At 32.6% G+C, this 23813-nt stretch overlaps 1 protein-coding gene across 2 annotated transcripts in view; it reads right to left on the reverse strand.

Moving 5' to 3' along the window:
• Positions 1–23813, reverse strand: part of AP3S1 (adaptor related protein complex 3 subunit sigma 1) — a 64522-nt gene that overhangs the window by 10811 nt on the left and 29898 nt on the right. For both annotated transcript variants that reach the window (XR_012070729.1, XM_031673147.2), the window contains exons 4-5: positions 17674–17745; positions 6639–6746 (exon numbers count right to left, since the gene is read on the reverse strand). Coding sequence is in view for 1 of the 2 variants with exons in the window: in XM_031673147.2 (XP_031529007.1) it covers positions 6639–6746; positions 17674–17745 (180 nt within the window). In the remaining variant the exon portion in view is untranslated. The remainder of the gene's footprint in view (positions 1–6638; positions 6747–17673; positions 17746–23813) is intronic.

Genomic DNA, 23813 nt, shown 5'->3' on the forward strand with positions numbered 1-23813 from the left:
GCCAAATTCTTATTATGTAAAACCAAAAGAAGCTCTAAATATGACAAACTACAATTCCTCTAAACATAAGCAGCAAGCCATAGACATGCAAAGGATGGTAACTATTTAGAACACGCAAATGAATTAAGAGAATCAAATTATTTCTCAAGCATGTTGAATACTTTTGGGTAGTATGTCACGAATTTAAATGACAGTAAATTAAAAAATTGTAATGTGCACTTCAGTTAAGTTTTAATTAAACTAACATTTTAAGACATCAAATTCTGTAGAATGTAAAATGTAAAGAAAAACAAGTGAAAGACTGTTGACCAGTAAGTAAATGCTTAAGTGAGCCGTCAATGTTTATATACAAAAACTCAGGGCTTAAAAAAAAAAAAGACTTCATATTACTTAGGTCATTAACACCAGAGCTTCTATAAAACACATTTCATTTTCAGACTTTCATGAAAGTGAAGTCTGGAATATTTTTATTAAAGAATAATATGTAAAAGAAGTAATTTGCCATTAGGAAATCAGTTTCCCAACACAAAATATAAAGTAATTTTCATCTTAGTTTTTTTTTTTCACTAAGATATACGCCAAACAAGATAGCTTCTACTACCACAATTTTTTTGAACACTACAATTTCCAGAAATTAAGTTTACCTAATTTGTTAGTAGTATGTATAATTTAAAATGTAAAAATAAGATATTTCTGACAATACAACATAGTTCTTATAGATTTAAGATCACACAGTTGACATAAAACAGAAATAAAAAGAATGAAAGCCTACTGGAGAAATAACTTGTTTCCATCTATGCTGTTATACTCAAGCACCACCATGGCAGGTAAACCGCGAGCAACTCCACTAACAAAAACAAATACATGAATCTAAAGCAGTTAAGAGTATGAATCTGGTGGACAAATGAAGTACAGTATATAAAAGAATGATCATGTTTTCTCTCCCATGAGATTAAATAAATTAACAGAATTAAGAGAAAGAAAACAAAATGAAGTCTGCAAGTATACCAAAATGAGGCCAAACAGATAGAAGACTTATACAGACATACTCTCAGAAATTTCAAGCACTTGAATCACAAAGATAATAATGGATGGATATGATTTGTTTTTTATTTTGTTTTTAAATTGCCAGACCCAAAAATAAACAAAATATGTGCAAGCAAAACTGAAAAAGCAGCATTACTAAAATATATTTCAAAGAATCTGAAGGCTCCCTTTTCCTCATGCATCAAGCAATTAGCTTTCTTGAAGGGAAAAGGAAAGAACCTAGATATTTATTTCCTCTAACACACAAAATACCATTCTACCATCTTAAAATGCTATTTCAAGCTTGAAATACAGCATAATAAGACGGTAGTTGGAATAATTTGTACATACTAAAACCTTTACCCACCCTTCCTGCTGGAAGTTGCTATATGCACATTCATAATTTTGACCTAACAGCAAAGTGAAAGAACATCAACATTAATAAACACAGTATTAAATGGTTTCAGACTCAAAATTGTTAACAAAATAATGGCAGGTTTTGAAAGAATGTTTTGAGCAAGACAGAAAATATCAATATTTTAATTTCTGAATTCAAGGCAGACTAACTTTTAAGCTGGGAACAATCTTGCTCTTTGCTTTAAAGGCAGTGCTTTAATACTGCAATTATAAACACATTAGAAATGCTTATGACAGACAGTGCTTTCTTTAGTGAGCAAGAACTATGGCATTTTATGAAAAATTTTTATCAAAATCAGACTATTTTAAACATTTTAAACCTTTTAATATTAGACATTTTTATATAACCTTAAATTACAGTTTTAATTTCTAGCATAGGATTTGCCTGTGTGAAATAAATATAGCAGACTGATGCCATTTATGGATTTAATGTAATTCATTTTGACCATTACAAGCGACCTCAGGGGTCCTCACTATAATTTTGAAGAAAAGACTAACTGCGTGTCAAGGCAGAGGGGCAGAACCAACTCACAAGATGACTTTTCAACATCTGTATCTCAGGGACACTTTTCTTGTTCTCTATTTTTTAAAATTGGATACTTCATTAAAAAAAAAAAGCAAATTACTAGTTCAAGTGCTGGAAGTTAAAAGACCCAAGTGGTTGATGGTTCTTTGCTAGAAAACAGCAATTTAACATAAATTAAAGACTAGAACATAGAAATTGGCAGTGATTGGAATCAACAGAGTAAATGAGACCATTACGTATTTTCTCCTCCAGGGATAAAGTAATACGGACGTAGGGACCAAAAGTGGTATTCCCAGCTTCATGATACACAACCCACAATCTCAGGATAAGGAACTGTAAAGCCACCTGTATGTTACTGCTTCTTAAACACATCCAGAAAGTAATAATTTAGTGTCTAAAAAGCAAAGCCAAATCCTCAGAGGCATTTTTCTAATTAGTAAAATGGTTAATCTAACTTAAGTTTATATATTTTTCTTCCTCCATGGGACTCAATAAAGTATTTTCATTCTGAAATTTTTAAATAGAGGTATTAAACATTTTCATTTTTCCTTAAATGGCTTTGTACAAAAAAGTTGTTCATCAACATCTACATGGAAATATTCAAAAAGTAATTCACACAGTTAGCTTCTGGTATGAAAAATGCACAGGAAATATCAGAGAAAATTTAGTAAGGTTAGGAGTCTTTTAAAAGCATTTCTAATTTTTGCCAATATACTTTGTAAAAATTTTCAAGGTTTGTAATATTTTATTGAGTCTTATTATGACATGTTTGGATGTCAGAAGGTTGCTACAGTGGAAATCCATTTTATTTTGGTCAATACATTTAATTCCATGTTTTAGAGCATTTAATTTAATTTTACTAAGATTTCTGATCTTACTTTTCCTTGGCTACTTTTAATATGCAAGTGTTAGTCAAAACTGTAAAAGCAATGCTGTTAAGACTTTGGAACTGAAAACTATTATGAGGAGGCAGGGGGAGAGGGGAGGAGGACTATTTAACAGTTATTATTCTAAGCCTTCAGTGCTTCCCACTTTGCATGCAAATCTCTAAAGGCTCAGCTTTTGGTTTTTATAATTCACAGCTTCCAAAACCCAGCAGGCAATTTTAACGTTAAATCCTAATTTAGAAAGATGGGAAACAAATACCTATGAGAGTTAAATTAATATTGGTTCTGCCATATGATGCTCAAAATAAACACTAATTTATATACAAAGTAAACTGTCATTTCAACAAATGCAATTTGTCAGTTAAATGACAATGTTTAAAAAAAAACAAAAAATTTAAACTTTCCTTTTACAATGCAGGCAGACAAAACAGAACAAACATGACATCAATGATATACTAGTAAAATACACTAAGTCCAATAAAAGATGAATAAACTACAAGGAGAAACTAGAATGGAAAATAGGCTACAGGGACTATATGGGTTCATTAACACAAAGAATTTTTGAGTCTGGCCTAAATAATTAATTGCCTTTGACATCATTTTGCTTTCCCTTTGTTAAAGTACATTTGTCTCAAAGTCAGCAATACCTTGTCTACCTGTCCTGTCTGGGAGATTGAAAGATAAAGGTCTGTAAGAGAGAAGAATGGAAAGAGCTAGAAAGATCAGGATGTTCGGAAAAAAAGAGGACTGACTTTTAAAAAGTAGTGACTAAATTCAGACCCATTTATTCATCTTGAAAATCACATGAAATATATAAAAGCTAGTAAATCTCCCCATCCCCACCCCTCTCCACCCCCAGGGAGCCCTTTTATCCTTAGGCAGACTCCTGAGTGCCTCTGACACCTTCCCCAAATCCCACCAACATCCCAGCTAAAACCCTCCTTTCCCAAGATCCCAATGTTATAGTAAACCATTTATCTATCAAAGCAGGATAGATAAAAATATATTCAGAGTGTATCTTTGCTTTTCCTCTCTTTAAAGATCTGGGTGACCTTTGCTTCTATTTGTCTAGGTATTGGGAATTAAACTGGTTCACTTCTGACTATTACTGGAAATATACTACTTTTAATGACAAAATAATCTGTTCAATTTCTGATAAAGGCACCTCGATAGATCCATGCTTTATTTTAAAAACTGTAGTTTAATTACATGCAGGCTTTTAAAAAGATAAATGACATTCTAAATATTACTTAATTTTTAAAATATGATAAACAGGTCTTCACCATTATGGTATTCTGGATTTTAATTAAGATTTTCTCAGTAAATTTTTGCTTACATAATACATATTAACTAAAATTTAATAAGAGTAAGATAGATAAAAGCTTATATTTTGCTCTCAAATTACTTTGGATTCTTCTGCAGTTTTTATATTTGGTAAATATAAGTTTAACATGGAAATGCAACTCATATTAAAACTTTTGACAATTCAATGTGCCTAGAATAAAGCTGGAAGCTTTCCAAACATACTTAAAATATATGAAAATTACTGAAAAAATTACACATTATTTTCAACACAATTTCTTAAAGTATGATCAGAACAAAATGGCTTCATTTTGACTCAAATTTCTATTTTATAAGTAAAATATTAGCAGACATCACATATAGAGAAACACTTGATAAACATATAATATTGTGTTTGTCTCCATCAGATTTAAAACATACTTTTTTATAAAAGAGAAAAAGAAAAACTAATTTGGTAGCAAATAACAATCGACTATATATATTAAAAGATGATCAGTGGATGAAGAACAGAGTATTCACCAGTATTCAAAAACATTTTAAACAGCGTAGTTTGGGTGAAAGGACTTCTTTTAAGTTATAGCATTCTTATAACTATTTCTGTTGAAAGTGTAAATTATGTATTTTACTGCTCTTTATAGATAAGAAAAACTGCCTCATTAACAAAATTTTACTAGACAATCAAAAAGCAAATATTATGTAATTATTGTAAGTCCTTCATGACTTCTGTCAATATTACATACAGCAAACTAAAGAGGGGAGAAAAGGGTGGAATCACCAATGGAAAGGAGTTAAATACCCGGAAATGTGAAAATTCCAGACCAGAGGTTGATATATTTTTACAGATGACTACACAGAATTCACAAATTACCACATATCCACTCACTTTAGGTTGATTATTAATGGATTTTATCACTGTTTGTCTCTTGGCCTTTAAAATCTATATCCATAGTTTTGTAAAGTACGGTTTAACAGATTACATAAAATTCAAGTTATCATTTTAAGACTTTAAAACTATCGCTTAGAGTTTATAGTAAATCTTTTACCATACTGAACAATATATTGTAAGCCAACTCTACTAAATAAATAATCTGAGCCCTTTCCTTCACCCTAAAACAAAATTTTCTCTGTTAGTCTAGTTTGCGTTCCCTTTTCAAAAACCAGTATTTAAAAAATTGGCTGTCGAATACACAAAATATATACAGTTATTTAAAGGAGTCATGATTTTAAGCTCTTCACCATGACAGGCCTCTCCTTGAGAAACCAACAGGGATGATAAATTGAGATAAGGAGAAATGCAGGACTATTTTAATTTAAAATAGAACATGAGAAAATGTCTTTCTATAAAGCTTCAACTGTTTCTATCCCTCAGACCTTAGATTTATCCACCATCCTGTGTTTCATTAAATTCCAGTGAGCACAGCACTCTGTTAAACTGATCCTTTAAAGTACTAACAAGATAAAAATTCTTCGGAACTCACCTGTTTTAAATTAATGCTAGCATAGTTTTAATAACTTGCTGCTCCTATAGAAATATTTACTTTAAATCAACCAGATACCTATACAAATAATTATAAATAAAATTAGTTGTCTAAACCGAGTTATGACTATAAATATCCAAAGGTAAGAGTATCTTCAAACAAGTATAGTGTTAAATGAGATATTGAGACTATTCATCTTTCTAAATTTCTGCCGTAGTAATAAGAAGCAACCAAAATAATGTTAACTTGAGTGGCTCAGCTACAGCATCTGTTAATTGATATTCAGCCTAGTAATTGAGAGAAGAGTCATAAAATTCTAAAGTAGAGTTTTATACAATGCTGCCATGCTGATTAGTCCTCATTCACTAAATCTAACAGCACAAAGTTAGCTGTGTATAACTAATTAATTTTTCTCTCCACAATAAAAGCCATGAATACATGTATTACTGTGTAAAATATATGCTTTAGCTAACTTGTCAATGACCTTTGGGAAGGATCCAGAATTAAAAGATTAATGCATTGAATTTCTTTTTTCAACGTGCACTCAGGCTTGCTAAGCACCTATTATAACATGTCTTTCTCATGAGAATTCCATTTCTTCTTTGCTTTTTCAGAAATAGTTTTTATAATACTAAATTTATATGTTTAAAACAATCAGTTCTAAGACTTCCTTGATAATTACTAAGGTTTAATAATAAATATCAATTTCATTATTCAAGTAAATAATATTTTTTAAGCAATAAGAATTTGGAATTGTATTTATTGACCCAAGGCAATTACAACTGTGGCTAAAAGAATACACAAAATTCTCTGGTGGATAGTGGTCATAGAACATTTAACATATTAAAATGTGTATATTTCATTTTTTTTAAAAAAGCTGAAAAAGCATACCAGCTGTACCTAAAGGGTGATACTGAAGGACAAACAGTGAAAGCTACAAATCATGCATAATTTATGACCATGCTTACTACCTTCATTAACTAGGGCATTTTCCATTCTTACCTCGGACTTCTCCAGTTTATTCTGTGCATCAATTTGTGTAACAATCTCATTCATGTTGGTCTCCAATACCATTCCCCCCATCACCATTTCTGCAAGAATATTGTGTACCTAAAGGAAAATACAATATACATCCATAAAGAGAATTCACCATAAGAACATTAATGATTCCAGTAATTTTTGTTTCAAATATTGCTGTGTCTATTTTATGAGCTGTAAAATAAAAGTAATTTGGAGTGAAGGTTCATAATATACTTCTGTCACTACTGTGAAGCCTTAGGCAAATTATACAAACCCTCTTTAAATCCTAGTTTAACAAGCTGTAAAACAGAGATAATAATAGTACCTCCTTCACAGATTGCTGAAAGGAGTAAGGTCAACCACAGAAATTCCCAAAATAAAGAAAATAACCAATAAACATTAGCTACCATTATTATAGTATCAAGTCAAGGTGCAAAAAATTCCCTATAGGGTCTTTTATACCAGATTCCTAGTCAATATTAAGTTGTCTTGTGCTCAAGGTACTTAATGAAGCTACATGGCATTACTACAAGCTCTAGATTTAAAATGAAGTAAAATTTTCTTTTTATGATACTTTAATTATGCTTTTACCCCAAAGCCTTCTCTATGTATCTAATTACTCAGATTTTTTATCATCAAATATATCCTGCATTGACTAAAAATAACTTTTTCCACTGAGAAGAAAACTATAACCCAGGTGTTTTGTCATAAGTTATTTACTTGATCAAAAATTACCATTTCAAAGCTGAATTGGGCGCCAAAGAACAGCACACTGTGGTATAATTAAAAAAATAATAATGTGGTGGCATTAGGAATGGAGACTCTGAAATGAGACAGGTATAAATACTGACTCTACCACTTACAAGCTGAATGCCCTTCAGTAGTTAGTTACTTGATCTCTGTTACCTTGTCTATAAAACAGATAGAAATAGTATAGGCATCTTATAGAGTTATCACAAGAATTAAATAATTCATGTAAAGTACATAGCACAGTACCCAATAGGCTTTAAACAAAAACTTTTTTTGATTAAATATCTAATTATACTATTCAATTGTAATTCCTCTTTAAAATTTCATGCAAATGTACTCATGATTTTTAAATATCCTATCATTATTTACTAATGTTTCATTTTGGAAAGATGGACACTTCACATACCAATTTTGAAGAATTATAGAATTTTTCCCTAACAAACAAAACAAAACCACAAGCCACAATTATTTTAAAAATTAGTGCTAAAAATCATCAGTTAATATATTATCCTTTCTGTCACTAGATACTGTTTATTAAAACTCTATTTTGATGCTGTATTTAAATATCTAATTTAATTATCACATTAACCTATTTCAGCTGAGAGAATAAACCAGCTTACTAAAAACACATAAGCTAGTATGTGGCAAACCAATGACTCAAACCTAAATCTGAGTGATCCAAGTCCAATTCTTTGCTTTCTTCTGTTAACAATAATAAATGGAATTGATGCAGTGAATTAATTTTTAGTCATAATCTAAGAAAATTCAATTAAAGGTCAAAAAGGCAACTAGGTGATAAAATAAAATCCTTATAATAGCTAATAGGTACTATATACAGAAAAAGTGTTCAGAAAGAGAGCCCATGGCCAGGGGATAGAAATTCATTAAAACTTCTGTTCTAGCAGTGGAATTTCCTCTCTTCTTTTTAAAACAAACTCTCATGAGAAAATATGATTTCTAATGCTGATAAAAGTGGAGTAACTCCATCACCCCCCCTTTTCTCAGGCTTTCTTATGGGTTCATCCCTATATATACTGTACTACTGTCTTTCCAAATATCTCAGAACACAAGCACTAGATTGGTGGAAACCATAGTTTCTATATTATTGAAACATTTACCAAGTTTAGAGGTAGCAAAGTATGAGGAGCCTACAAATGTGGGTCATACGCAAGAAATTCTAAGACTGTGTATCAATTTAAGAGGTAAGAACCAGGATGTAAATTTGTCCTCAAAGTAAAAATAATTTCTATGAAAGCAAATTGAGATCCAAAAAGAGACAGAAAACACAAGTGAAGGGCCTGTGAGCTAAATCCTTAAACATAATCTCACTTATGATTAAGATTAATGCCGAAAGACTGTATTCTCAGTGAGGAGGTGCTACACATTATGTAGAAATTTAAGGAGATAAATAGAATGGGAATGAGAATTGTTAATTGGGAGGCTACTCCAATATTATCAAGGTTATGGTGTCCAAAAGTAAGGAATGCCACATGAGGAGAGGAAACTTAGAAGATGAATATATCTAGTGATAGAAAAACTCATTTTCAAGAGTTGAGAAGAATTTTTGTCAGACTTAAGAGAAAGAGGATGATAAAAGCTGTTTTTAGCTTAGTTTTAATGCATATGGCTGACATATTTCCATATTTTGTTTTATAAACTTTACTTAAAACAGATTTTGATGGAAATAAAAGAGTACCAGTATGCTAATAATACAACTCATCTACTAAATAAACTGCTTTAATGTTCACCTAAAATAAGAATTCAATGAATTTTTACTCTCCTTTTATTTAAGTGTTTAAAAAGTAGCAAATACCACATTAACAAGATATTTTTGCTTTTTAAAAAAATATATATGCTCTATCTACTCAACCACACAGCTTCTTCTGGACATAGACCACAACCTCTAAATTGCAATATAAGCCATACAGAAACTTGTATATAAACAATAATAGTGTCTACAATCCTCTGTGTCTGTTATTAGGTCCCTTTAACCAAAGATAATCACAGTTAATTGTATCTTATATATCCTTCCAGAAAACTTGTTATGCACGTATTTGTTATATGCATGTGTATATGTATCTAATACACACAAATGAGATCACATTGTATATGTTATTTCCACAGTTCTACAAGAAAATAAAAGAATGGACTTAAAGTTGGAGGCAGGAAAAAATCAGCATGTGAGTTAATAAAAGATGGTGGAGTCAGATGTACGTATAAGGATGATCAATGAAACTCTGTTGGTAAGAGCAAAGAAAAATACCAAAGTAAAATGGTGAATCTACACTATTAATTATCATACATCTAAAAATGAGAGAAATCTACAGATTCCTCAGAAATATAGCTAGGTTATTAAATGAACAAATGAGTGGGACAGAACAATATCTGTAATATGGTCCCACTGAGGTATGGAAAAAAAAATTACACACATACACACAGTTGGATATACCCAGAAAAATTCTGGAAAGGTACACAAACACTAAAAAAAAAAACTACCTTCAGAAATATATCCTCTCAAAATATATTTAACAACTTCATTAAATCTAAAAATATAATAAATTTTGCTATAATTATTCTCCAACAAGATAGCTGAAATGTTATATAAATCTAAACTTTCACTTGATAATGTCATTAACATGAAGAAAGTGCCCACTAAGGAAATAATCAGTTCTACAGTTATCTGGTTAATACTATCTTGAGATTGATTCAGTTGAACAGCTTCTGCTGTTAAAGAGCACAATCCCTGCACAAACTACTGTCTTCTTGAATATATTACAAAAGAAAATTTCAAAGTATGACAATTTTGAAAATAATCTTGAAAGGAATTAAGAGTATACTGTTAGCCCATCAAAATTTTGATACATTTTTTAAGACAAAACAGAAAGGGAATGTATATAGCATACTATACTAATAATAATGAAGACAATTGTTAATTGTTGATCAATGGAAAGCAACAAGGGCATAGTAATTCAAAGTAATAGGTAAGAGTAATTCTATTTTGGTACACAATGTATTTTATACTCATACTGAATATGAATGTCTCAAATCTTAAAATTCAAAATATTCAAGTCTGACTGAAAAATTAGCTCTTTTACTTGTTACTCTATATTTTGGGTTGATTGTACAGAAGTTCTTTTTATTTTTTATTTTATTTTATTTTTTTAAACTTTTTTTTAATTGAGCTATAGTCATTTTACAATGTTGGTTCGAATTCCAGTGTAGAACACAATTTTTCAGTTACACATGAACATACATACATTCATTGTCACATTCTCTTTCACTGTGAGCCACCACAAGATCCTGTATATATTTCCCTGTGCTACACAGTACAATCTCGTTTATCTATTCTATATTTTGAAATGCCAGTCTGTCCCTTCCTACCCCCCGTCTCATTGGCAACTACAAGTTTGTATCTTATATCCTGAGTCTGTTTCTGTTCTGTAGTTATCTTTTTTTTTTTTAGATTCCGCATATGAGCGATCTCATATGGTATTTTTCTTTCTCTTTCTGGCTTACTTAACTTAGAATGAAGTTCTCCAGTACAGAAATCCTTTTTAAAGCTTGCTTATTATAGAGTCACAGAGGCTCACTATAAGACCTGACAATACTACTGGCTTATATATTATTGTTGACTTGTATTTTAAGTCTACAAATTTTTTTTCATTTTAAACACTTAAGTACTTTAACAGTCAATGATCTTTTATCCTTACTCATAAATTTACTTCTTTCTTTGCTCTTCTTCCTTCTTCAACTCACTCCTTTTTATATCATAGATTTCTTTCTGTGAAAAGTACCCTCTTGAGAATTTCCTTTAGTCCAAAGGCTTGCTGGTTGCAAATTTTCTCATTACTTGTTTCTCTAACAATGTTTTTATTTCATTCATATTCTTGAAAGATATTTTTGCTAATTTTAGAATTACAGTTTAGCAGTTATTTTCTTTCAACATATTATCTTCTAACTTCTGTGGTTGCTGTTGAGAAATCAGTTTCCAGTCTAACCACTGCTCTTGTAAAGGTAATATGTCTATTATTTCTGGATGATTTTAGGAGCTCTTTCTCTGCTATTCAATTTTACTATCATTAGTCTATATGTGGACTTACTTGTTCTGCTTGTGATTCTTTTATCTGCGGACTGGCATCGTCCAGAAAATTCTATCGTTCTAGAAAATCCTATTAGATATCCATTAGAGTATCCATTAGATACTCAGATTATGCCTCATTCTTTCTTTCTTCTTCTTCATTAGAAGTTTCTCATTCTATCTTTCCTTACCTGTAAACTATCTTTCAAACTCTCAATCTTTCTTGTCTTTTTACATTGTATTATGGACAACGTGTTCTATCTTTCCATTTACTCAGATAGGTCCAATCTATGTTTAAACCTATCCATTGAAATTTGATTTTTTTTCCTCTTCTAGAAATTCCACCAACTTCTTTTTCAAATCACCTAAGTTAAAAAAAATTATTTATTGCAATTTTAAAAATTAGGATTGACTTTCTAACAACTTGCTCAGCAGAAAGGGGGCCAAGATTTTGACTGGTTCTGGCAGGGGAGGGTAAAGCTGAGCATGTCTGGGGCTCAGCGTTTGAATGACTCAGCCAGGAGTTTGGTTATAGAAAGGAAAGATTAAGCAAACTAAGTAAATGCATCAATATTAACAGGAATAATAGGAATGACAATAATCAGAATAATCTCTCACTGTCAAAGAAGCAAACTGCAGATATGGAAAAGGAGAAGGCTAGAGTAACTCTACAGTGTTGCACCAGACTGAGGTATTAGAACTCAAAGATTTTTAATATATATGAAGATATAGAAATACGCACAAATCTGTGTGTGTGTGCTCAGACTGTGTGTGTGTGTGTGTACGTACATCTATTTCCCAGCTTGATTCACTGAGAACCAGGAGTAATATCACCCCGATACCAATAAGCACACTTGGTGCTGAGACTGTCATTTCTATATATCATCATCCACTTAAAGGAAACTTGGGGAGAGGACAGATGTGAAGGCTGGGGAAAAATATATATAAGACGTTTTGTTCATACAAAAGGCCAAGAAACAGTGATCAGCCTCATAATTATGAGCACCTCCAGACCTTGGTTTCTCTGTACCATGTCCCACTAAAAGGAATCAGGGTTCCTAGAAGGAATGACTGATAACATGTTTTGAGCAGGAAATAAACAAAATAAATCTGGAACATCTAGTTGTACCAAAACACAAAGCAGCTATCCAAGTCCATGGAGGGAGGTGGGGGAAGGGTCATGTCAAAAGAACTCAGAAGACAACCTGAAGGGGTTCCCACTGGCCAAAGATGGGGCAATTTGAACATCAAAAAGAACATCTGTAGTGGATTAAAACAAATCAATTACGTTAAAATTCATATGTCACAAGGATACTAAAAAGAAATTCAATGATCGCTTTTGGTAGGTAATAGGTTTATGAAAAGTGGTTAATAAAGGGAAATACTCTAGAATTTATCTTCCTTCATATATAAGATGTACCTTTTTAAACCCATCATCTCTGTCTTTTTAATGGACTGTTTCACTCAATTCACACTTAGTGTACTGAATAATACATCTATTTTTAAATTATTTCCTTTTCCCCCCTAAAGTTGGTTGGTTTGATCAAATTTTATTTATATTATTTCTCCCTCCTTTAAATCAGAGATTCTACTATTTATAATTTTTATTAATGAAAACTCTCCTTGCTTTTAATCAAACAAATATGGTTTTATTATTATTTATAAAATATTAAGTCTTCCTACCACTGAGATGCCTTGTTTTCCTACTAAAATGCTCTGATTATTCCCTACTTTCATTTCCTCCAGTTGGATAAGAGTCACAAAATACTTTTATAATACATGTTAAATACTTCAAATTCTCTTATCTTTTTCTTCACGTCTTCTATGTCTTAGCTTTCAGTTATGTGCCTTGAGATTATTTCCTGCATTTCTCTTTTATATCTGTAATTCAAGCCTCAACTGTGATATCATCTCCTTTTAAACTCTACGGTTTGAAAACACATTTTTAAGCCCCAGGAAGACCTTTTCAAACTGCATCTCATTAAGTACTTTTTATCATTTTTAAATTTCAAATGTTCATCTATCTCCTCCAGTAGTTGTATTTCCCCCTCACAGAGCATATTCTGGTGTTCCTCATCTCTCTTGCTGAGATAGCATTCTTTCTGCTGGCTCACTAATACTTAGGTCTGGTTGCTGAGATACTCTTCTTAATGGTTAGACTTCTTCAGTTGGTGAAATGAAAAGGAGTCTTTCACTTTATGTCCTATGGTTTAAGGATAGGCTGTCAAAGTCCTCAAGAGGGACTGGGCTAGAGGAAATCACTCTGCTCTTAATTCTTCATTCTCCTAGTCTAAAGGGTAGGAAAGACACTGAGGCCTCCAATCAGATCTCCCTTACCCGGATCATCCGAGGGATGGGGTAGGGGGTATGTAGGAAGGGGTGGACAGAGCACATTCATAGCTGTCAATGTCATATATCCTCCAAACCAAGCTCTTCATAAATCTTCAGCTCTCTCATCTTTGCCCTGGGATTTGAGGCTATGCTGCAATAGTGTCAACAACCTGGGGCTGCCCAATTAAAGCCACTGTGTTCAGGAAATGGACAGGTAGCACAGATGAGCAAATAAGGAGACCTTCTCAGCAAAACCACAATGGCCATGTAGTATAAGTAATAAACTAGGTTACTCATATTTTAGGTGTTATTACCACAGCATAACTTAGCTGTAAAAAAAGAGTCTGACTCCATTTTTGATGTCTGACAGTGGACAGCTTTCAAGCCCCACTGCTCCCCTTCCTCTTCTGCCCACATCTGAGCAAGCTGATAAGAAAGTCCAGGTGCTCCTTACTCTGCACTGGCAGGAAATTGAAACTACGCAAAACCTGTCCTGCACACAGAAACCCTCGTCCAAGCCCTACCCCCTAATCATGTAAAACCCCAAGATAGACGCTGTTCCTTTTTCTTCCCCAAAAAGTTTATTAAGTGAGTGATAAACCTTTTTAGATCATATACTGTTGGTGTACGTGTAGTATCTCCAGTCTCGATGTCCAAACCAATTTGAGTAGGGGGTGCTGTCCCACTACTTCAGGGTGACTACAAAGATCAGCCTATATGACTGACACAGAAATTAGTACTTAAAGGTTTGTAATGAGAAACTGATTCACAATCACAATAAAGGAAAAGACACTGACTTAGGAGGTGGGCAGTAGGCCACACGGAAACAATTGCATTAGAGGCTAGGAAGTTAGTGGCCCATGTTTGTAGTGGTAAAATAGTTGGCAAAACTATCATGTGTGATACTTTGAAAAGCATATAAATTAACCCATGAAAACTCTTTTCTCTGTGATGTAAAAACGGATGATTTTCCAAATACTGGCAGCTTTGTCACCATGGATCCCAGAGTGAGAGCATGTGGGACGTGATAAAATACTGCATGAATTAGAAATACTCTGATATTTGTTACTGCAGCATAAACTAGCCCATCCCGACTGATAAGAAAAGGGGTATTCTTTACAACTTCCTCCTTTCCTCTACCCAACTGTCATCTAAAAGCACACAGTGGACTCTCTGCATTTGCCCCTAGGGAAAATGAGCTGAGCTAGTTAGAAGATCCCTAATGGCTGGGAAGTCCAGGGCTGCTTGAAACTTGAAAACAAGCCTACTTTCAAAGAAAGGGTGAAAACAAGACTAGCATTGTTTTAGACAGAGAATGTAGGAAAGGAAATATCTATTTGACTGGTCTCTAATTCTTATACTGAAGCTTTTTTCTCATTGCATTGAAAAAAATTTTTTTAATAAGAGCTTAGGCCAGAAAAAAGAGGCACAGCTAATTTTGGCAGGTTCTAAAAAGAAGATACACTGCTATGTGAAATGAACAGGCTATATACACTACAGATAAGATCCAATTTTTTTTAATTAAAGACATATTTGTTTCTGTACTCATTTGTTCAAAAAAAATCAGAAATGTACTCTAAAATGTTAACTAGTGGTAATTACACAAGGCAGCTATTAGACTGAGGTTGTTCTAATACATTAGCAGCCTCCGTAAGCAAACCAGAACCTAAGTCTGTAATGCCTCAAGGTTAAGAAATCAAAACCTAAGAACAACCAATTACAAATGGCCAACTTGGCTTTTCCAAATAATGCAACTGCTTAGGCAATAGCCAATCAGATAATTTCCTCGCTTTGCTTCTGCCTCTTCTCTATAAAAGACTTTCCCATAGCTCCTGCAGGTGGAGTGCTCCTAACCACTTACAGTTTGGTGCCACCCAATCTGAATCAAGTTTTGCTTAAAAATTTTAATGTGCCTCAGTTTATGTTTTAATACTAGGCAATCTTTGAAATTGAAATGGCTTCTATTTATTTTCCTCTTATTTGTATTTTTGGATTTTTCTAAAATAAATGCATTATTAATGTAAAATGAAGTTTTAAAAACACTGTGTGTCAAACATTTCCTATTAAGGAAAACTTATTCTCTAGAACAAACGTGATAACTTTATTCTTATTGCAACATTTTGCAAAAAGAATCTTCAATTTTCTCAAAAAATTGCCAGATGTATCATTTAAGCTAATGATTTTTGAGCAATCATTTTAAAAATAGAGTTTTAACCATGTACCAAAACATACTTTTGAATATTGTGAATTTTAATGCTTAAAAATAACAAGTCTTTGTAAGTGTGAATAGTGTAAGACAGATTAATAGAGAAAAGCAGTAGAAAACTAAAATAAGTCTTAAAAATATCAAGTTTAAGTTCTCTATCCAAAATGAGCCAATAATACGAAATTAAATCACTTAGTAAAAGAGAAAAATGATCCTAAAGGACTGGCTAATGATAAATGTATTCTTTTGATGTTCACAAATAATAAAATGCATTCCTTGTGCTGTATCTTGATTGTAGTAGTGGTTGCATAACTAAATGTATTTGCCAAAACTTAGTTAAATGTATGCTTAAAGCTACTGAATTTTAATGTGTGTAAATTACACCTCAACAAAGCTGATTTTTAAAAATCACAATTTTTTGTTAAAATTTCAGACTATTTTATTCAAAGCCTGAATCACTCAAAACAATCTGTTACATTATATAAACTTAAAAGAGAAAAAAAAAATCTATATATAGTAAAAGTAGAATCTCTTCCTTGTAAAATTCCCTACCACCAATATCCAGTAATACTGGCTAGAGAATTCAGTCATTCTTCCTTTCTCTTACCTTCTTTCGATACATCAAGTTCTGTCAATTCCACTTTCTTTCATCACTACTCTACTGCCTTAGTTCATTTTTTTCTGGACTACTGCAACAGATTTCTAACTGATTTCCTTGTCTTTAACCTCCCACCTACCAACAGAACCTCCTTAATGCAGAAAAAAATTAGCCTAATCCGTCAAGAATGAACAACCAAAGCAACAATAATGTCAGTAAAAACTTGTTTTGAAAAGTTAAATTGCCTCAGAATGAATTCCAAAATCCATGGCACTAAAATAAAGGCACTTTAAAATTAGGCTTCATGATCAATACCAAATCCCCTTGTCACAAAAACCCTGTACTTTACATCTCTGCCTGTAGAGCCATCCTCTCCTTTTCTATGGAACACCTACTAATGCTTAAAAAAACCCAGTTTAAATGTAATTTCCTCCAGTTGCACTCTCATAGGCAGAGGTAACTGGTGTAGCTGTGTTCCATTAACACTCTCAACATACTTGTTCATGCCAGTTTCCTCCTCCAGATGTGAATTCCTTAGGGTCTGAATCTTCTTCACTAAGCAGAGTGCCTGGCTCATAGTAAATATAACTTATGAATTAAATAAAGGAATAAAAGTAGTTTTATTCACTAAACCCATTTTTTAAAGTCATTTTAGTGAGCAGCTTCACTAATGTGTTATAGCCTTCTCTAAATGGCAATTCTACCACTATTTATCACATAATGCCTGTCGCTCTTATGTTGCTTCTTGTTTTTTTCCACTCTAAATCACCTCAGCCAGGAGCCTGTCATTTCATGACTCAAACCAAAATACTTTCTTTTTTTATTTGTTTGTTTTTTATTTATGTTTGGGGGTGAGGTAATTAGGTTTATTTATTTACTTTTTTTTAAGGGAGGTACTGGGGATTGAACCCAGGACCTTGTACATGCTAAGCACACGCTCTACCACTGAGCTGTATCCTCCCCCCTCACTAAATCCATTTTTACTTTGACAAATACAAATTAATATTTTTCTAAGATAAAAAGCTTAGACCATTTGATAATGTAGAAACTGTACCTTGTCTACATGGAAAATCAGATCCAGTTCACAGACATTTTCAAAACACTTGTCTAATGTTTCCACAAATACCTAAAGAAAAGAAAAAAAGGTTAAAAGCTTCTGAGAATTGTATAAGATCAATCGAATCTATTATCTACAAGGCAGACAATTCTTAATTGTAAACTAAAGCTTCTATCACATTTCTTTTTTAAATTAAACGCCGTATTAAGTGCAAAAGGAATACTTACAGACTATTCTTCATCTAAGCTACTTTTCAATAAATTAATATGCAAAATACAATATGATGAAAAAAGAAAGCTTATCACAAGTAAAAGTATTTAACAAGATAGACAGGCATAGTCCAAGTCTCTACCACATTTAATGTAGCCAGTGTTTTTAATTAGCAAATCAGTAAAAATTAAACTTATGGAAAGAGTACAGACTTTGGAATCAGATTTACCTAGACTCAAACTCTGGCTCAAATATTTTGTATGACCTTGTGTAGTAACTCAGTAAGCCTCGGCTGCTCAAACCTTACACATTCCCCCAAATGGCCCATTTTCAGACTAGCCTTTGGCTAGTTCTTGGGAACAGAGCCCTTGGAAATTTCTGATAAGAGTGTTTTTGCATTACTGAGGTCTTGGGCCACACTGTACCAGCTTATGCAAACAATGTGATTTACAATGAACATACTTTTTCTCTGAGGTTCTGGAGCTTAAGTAAGCAAGGTCAGTCACGGAGGTGCCACATGCCTATATGACTGACCTCTAGGACACCCAGGTTAGGGTGAGCTTCCCTGGTCGAGAACACTTGCACATGTCATCACATATCACTTCTGGAGGCATCAGGCACATCTGTGTGACTCCAGTGTGAAGGGACAACACTTGGAAGCTTGCACTTGGGCTCCTCGACACTTCCTCGTGTGCCTTTGATGGTTTTACTGTGTATCCTTTCATTGTAATAAACCCTAACCATAAGCATAGCAACTTCTAAGAACTGTTAATCCTACAAAACACTGAGATGGGTCTTGGAGACCTCTGACACAAAATTGCAAAAATTAATCTCTTAAATTCCATTTTGCATAGTTGTCACTACCCTATTTCTATTTGTTTCCACTACCCTTCTCAATGGTATTTTCACAGACAGACTGACCATATAATTTACCATCTGAACTGGGGGGTATTAAGAGTAAAAGAGGAGAAGTGCCAAGATGGTGGAGAAGAGACTCATAGCTCACCCTCTCTCACAGATACACCAAGAATTACATCTGAATCGCACAGAACACCTCCTGAGCTCTGGCAGAGTATCTCTTGCTTTGAAATATAGGCGGATTCTCACAAAATCTGATAACAAGTTCATACTGTATAGCACAGGGAACTATATTCAGTATCTTGTAGTAACTTATGGTGAAAAAGAATATGAAAATGAATATATGTATTTTCATGTATGACTGAAGCATTATGCTATACACCAGAAATTGACACAACATTGTAAACTGACTATACTTCAGCAAAAAGTATATATACCAAATGGGGGGGTAAAAAAAAGCAGCTATTAATCATTATATTATCAACAGTATGCAATGTTAGTATAATATAATAACCACCTAGAACAACAGATGTAAACCAGGACTGCTCCAAGCAAACTGAAATGTATTGGTCACCTTATTCACAGGTGATCTTATGGGTCAGAGTAAAATCTAAACAGTAGGTTTCATGCTGTAACTACTCCAACCTGAGGCCAATTTACACAGACCTACAATCCAAGGTTCCTTCTGGCATCAATGTAGAAGGGTAAGACAGGTGAAAGAATGTAGATATATTTAACTATTTGATCATGATCAACATTGTCTTAGCCCAGAGTTGGCAAACTTTCGCTGCAAAGGTCCAGAGTAAAGATTTTAGGCTTTATGGGCCATACAATCTGGCATAAAAGTAGCCACAGACAACACAAACAAATGAGCGTGGCTGTGCTCCAATAAAACGCTATTTACAAAAATAGATAGCAGGCTGGATTTGACCTGCAGGCTGTAATTTGTTGATCCTTGACTTAGACCAAAGTTAGTAGGAAAAAATAAGATATCAACAGTAGAATATACAGTTTACACATAATTTCATTTATGAGAAGGCAAGTTATTAAGATGACCAAGTGTGAAGCATATACATTCCACCCTCAAGTGAGTTCCTAGTTTATTTCAATTGTGTGGTAGGTAGAAAATAAATATTGATGAGTATCTACCCAAACTCCCAACTTTATCTATTTCTCCTGAAGACCTTGACTGAAATGACTTTATTTATTCTATTTCTACCTAATTCAGATTCGTTTTTCTTCTTGCTATAATAGATTTTTGTTACGAGGACAAAAGGGGATAATGCTGCTTGAACACAGAGTAAGCACTTAAATATTAACTTCTTGGGAAAAGTAAGAATAAGAGTAAAAAAGAGAAAACTTACCCATTGAGAAAGATGAAAATATTTATTTCTGAAATAGTATCTTTAACTTGGAAGTGATCTGAATACATTTATAACTCATAGTTATATAAGTTATGGGAAATAAAGCCGTAAAAGATCTGTCCTTTAGTAAATTTTTTCTGAAGTATAACATACATACAGAAAAGTACACAAAACTGATGGCAGAAATGTAAAATGGTGCAGCCACTGTGAAAAACAGTATGAAGGTTCCTCAAAAACCTAAAAACAGAACTATCATATTATCAAGCAATTCCACTCCTAGACATATAGCTGAAGAAAACAAAAACACTAATTTGAAAAGATACTTGCACCCCAAAGTTCACAGCAGCATTATTTACAACTGCCACTAATGAAAGCAACTTAAGTGTTCATCAACAGATGAATGGATAAAGAAGATGTAAGATATATATATCTTACATTATACACACACACACACATATATAATCACACACAATGCAATACTACTCAGCCATGAAAAAGAATGACAATTATGCCAATTGCAACAACATGGATGGACTTGGAGGGTATTATGCTTAGTGAAATAAGTCAGACAGAGAAAGAAAAATACTATATGTTATGACTTATATGTGAAATCTAAAAAATAAAATGAATGAATATAACAAAGCAGAAACAGACTCACAGACATAGAGAACAAACTAGCGGTTACCACTGGGAAGAAGGAAGGTAGGAGGGGTAATATAGGGATAGGGGATTAAGAGGTAAAAACTATTATGTATAAAATAAATAAGCTACAATGATATATTGCACAGCAAAGGGAATACAGCCAGTATTTTAAAATAATAACTTTAAATGGAGTATAATCTATGAAAATTATGAATTGCTAGGTTGTATATCTGAAACTAATGCAATACTGTAAACCAACCACACCTCAAAAATTTTAAAAAGTTATGTAAATCATAACCTGATCAATTTTTACAAAGTAAACTTATCTGTGTAACCCACACTTAATATTCAAATATTAGAATATTATCAGCACAGTAAAAGCCTCCTCATACGCCATCTATCAACTATCACTATTCTACTTTTCTAACATTATAGATACATTCTGCCTATTTTTGAACTGCAATTGACCCTTGAACAACACAGGCCTGAGTTGCATGGTTCCACTTTTAAGCAAATTTGTTTCAATAAATATAGTACTATATGACCCATGGTTGGCTGAATCTAGGGATGCACAAACCAGATATGGAAAGTTAAATGTAAGGGACTTGAGTATTCGTGGATTCTGGTAACCACAGTGGGTTCTGTAACCAATCCCCCACAGATATCAAGGGACAACTGTATATTTAAATGGAATCATACAGTATGTAACCAACTGTGTGGCTTTTTCAATTTATCATTATTTTTGTGAGATTCATTTATATTATTATATAATTAATAGTTTACTCATTTTTGTTATACAGTGTGCCACTGTAGGAATATACCACAATATATTTATCCATTCCACTGTTGACAGAAATTTGGGTTGTTTCCAGTATGGGGCCATTACAATTAGTACTGCTAAGAACATTCTTATACAAGTCTTTTCAGTAAACATTCATACACGTATCTACTTAGTGCATATCTAGAGCAGAATTACTGGGTCACAGAGAAGTGATTTTCAAAGTGATTTTCAATAGATTTTTCAAAGCAATTATAAAAATTTACACTTCAAATAGCAGTACATGTGAGATCCCAAAGGGCCACTCCTTGCCAGCATTTTGTTATGGTTCTAATTTTAGCCATTCGTATGGGTGTGTGGTGGCATGTCATTATGATATTCATTTGTATTTCCTTGTTGCCTAAGGAGATTAACCACCATTTCATATTTATCAACCATTTAGATATCCTTTTTTGTGATGTCTGTTCAAGACTTATGCTCATTTTTTCTCATTGATGTATAGAAATTCTTTATATATATAATATATATAAATATTCTTTATATATATATGACACAGTTCTGTCAATATATACATACTATGGATATCTTCTCCCACTCTGTGACTTGCCTTTTCATTCTTCTAGTAATGTTTTTGGAAGAACCTAGGTTTAAATTTCAGTATAATCCAACCTATAAGCTTTTTTCCTTAATGGTTAATCTTTTTGTGTGTATGTCCAATTTAAGAAATTTTTGCCTACAGCAAAGTCAAAAAGATACTTTCCCAGAAGAAAACAAAAGCTTCACTATTTTACTTTTCATGTTTGGACCAAATCTATCTGGAATTAATTTTTAATTGAAGTGAAGTGATCTTTCTTAATTTAAAGTCATTATTAAATCTGTTAATCAGAATAAAGTTTCCAGTATGCCTTTATTTTTCCATGTTTACTTTTTCCAGATCCACTGGTTTGATTACCCATATACTGTAGTCATTCTTTTTTAATCATCAGAAGATGACTATCTTGGTGAAAATGCTATCTAAATAGTTTCCCTTCCATTATGTATTTTTATGAAGGATCAGTGGAACCCACTGAATGTGAAGACTATACTGGACAAAGAAAAAAAGTTCATGGTAGCACTGAAGGTGCCAGTGGTGAACTAAAGAGTGCAAAAAAAAAAAAAGAAAGAAAGAAAAAAGAAAAGCTATGTATACAGGCAGTATAGCAAAGTGGTGAGGAAACCAGAAAGACTTGACTTCAAATTCCGACTTGGCTGCTACCTACATATGTGAGCCTAAGTATCACTTAACTCCTCTAAATATCAGAACTATAAAATAGTTACACAACTATCTACCTTTCTAGATTATCCAAAAGATTTAGTTAAATAATTTAGATAAAGCACCCTACATAGTGCCAAAAACACACCTACTAAACCAAAGCCAGTACCCTTATTTATCTGTTCAAAACATATGATTATAAAATTAAAACAGAAATAGAAAATTCTACTTTTGCTAGTGATCATTGATATAAAGGCAAGTACACTGAGGTTGCCAAATCTTTGTGATTTGCTTATTAGCTTAGAAATAAAAAATGTCAATACTTAAACCACAAGAATACCACTTATGAAAAATGTAAATTTTTTTAAAAAGTAGCTTGCAGCAAAATGTCATAATAACTACATGTTCTTAACTTAAGGAAAAGAATTCTTAAGATTGAAGGCATTGAAATGCTAAGTTGGGTAAAAAAAATGAGATAAAAAACTCTCTTCAAAAAACTCTCCATTAATTTTCTTCTGAGTTAGCAAGAATTATTTAACATAATTAGAATCTAGAGCCCCAAGGTAGATATACACTACTGATGTTACATGGACAAGCCCAATATAAAACTAATAATCTACAAACTGAAGTAAAGAAATTAAGAAAAATTAATGGGCCTTGGGGGTTCTGACCATAACAACCAAAAAATAATAAAGTTGCTGTTGCATTATATTTCACAAAGAGAAAGATAAAAAGAGCAAAGAACTATAAGTGACATGGTAAACAGCACCCTACTATGTTTCATTTTTTAAAACAATAAAAGTTTAAAGTCAATTTCAATATAACTGTTATCTACTAAATAGCTACTCATTAATCTCTGGCCTTGGGGATTCAAAGGCTGATAGGAGAAAAATTATTTTTAATTTACTAAGAATCATATTTTAAGTTTTCCTTCATGTTAATAATTACATCATTTTCCAAAAATAAATATAAAAGATAGAGACATTACAAAAAAATGCCACATCTACATATAAAGAGTCTCCCTTCCTTGTGC

This window comes from Vicugna pacos, chromosome 3 (genome assembly GCF_048564905.1).
Source record: "Vicugna pacos chromosome 3, VicPac4, whole genome shotgun sequence".
Taxonomy (NCBI): domain Eukaryota; kingdom Metazoa; phylum Chordata; class Mammalia; order Artiodactyla; family Camelidae; genus Vicugna; species Vicugna pacos.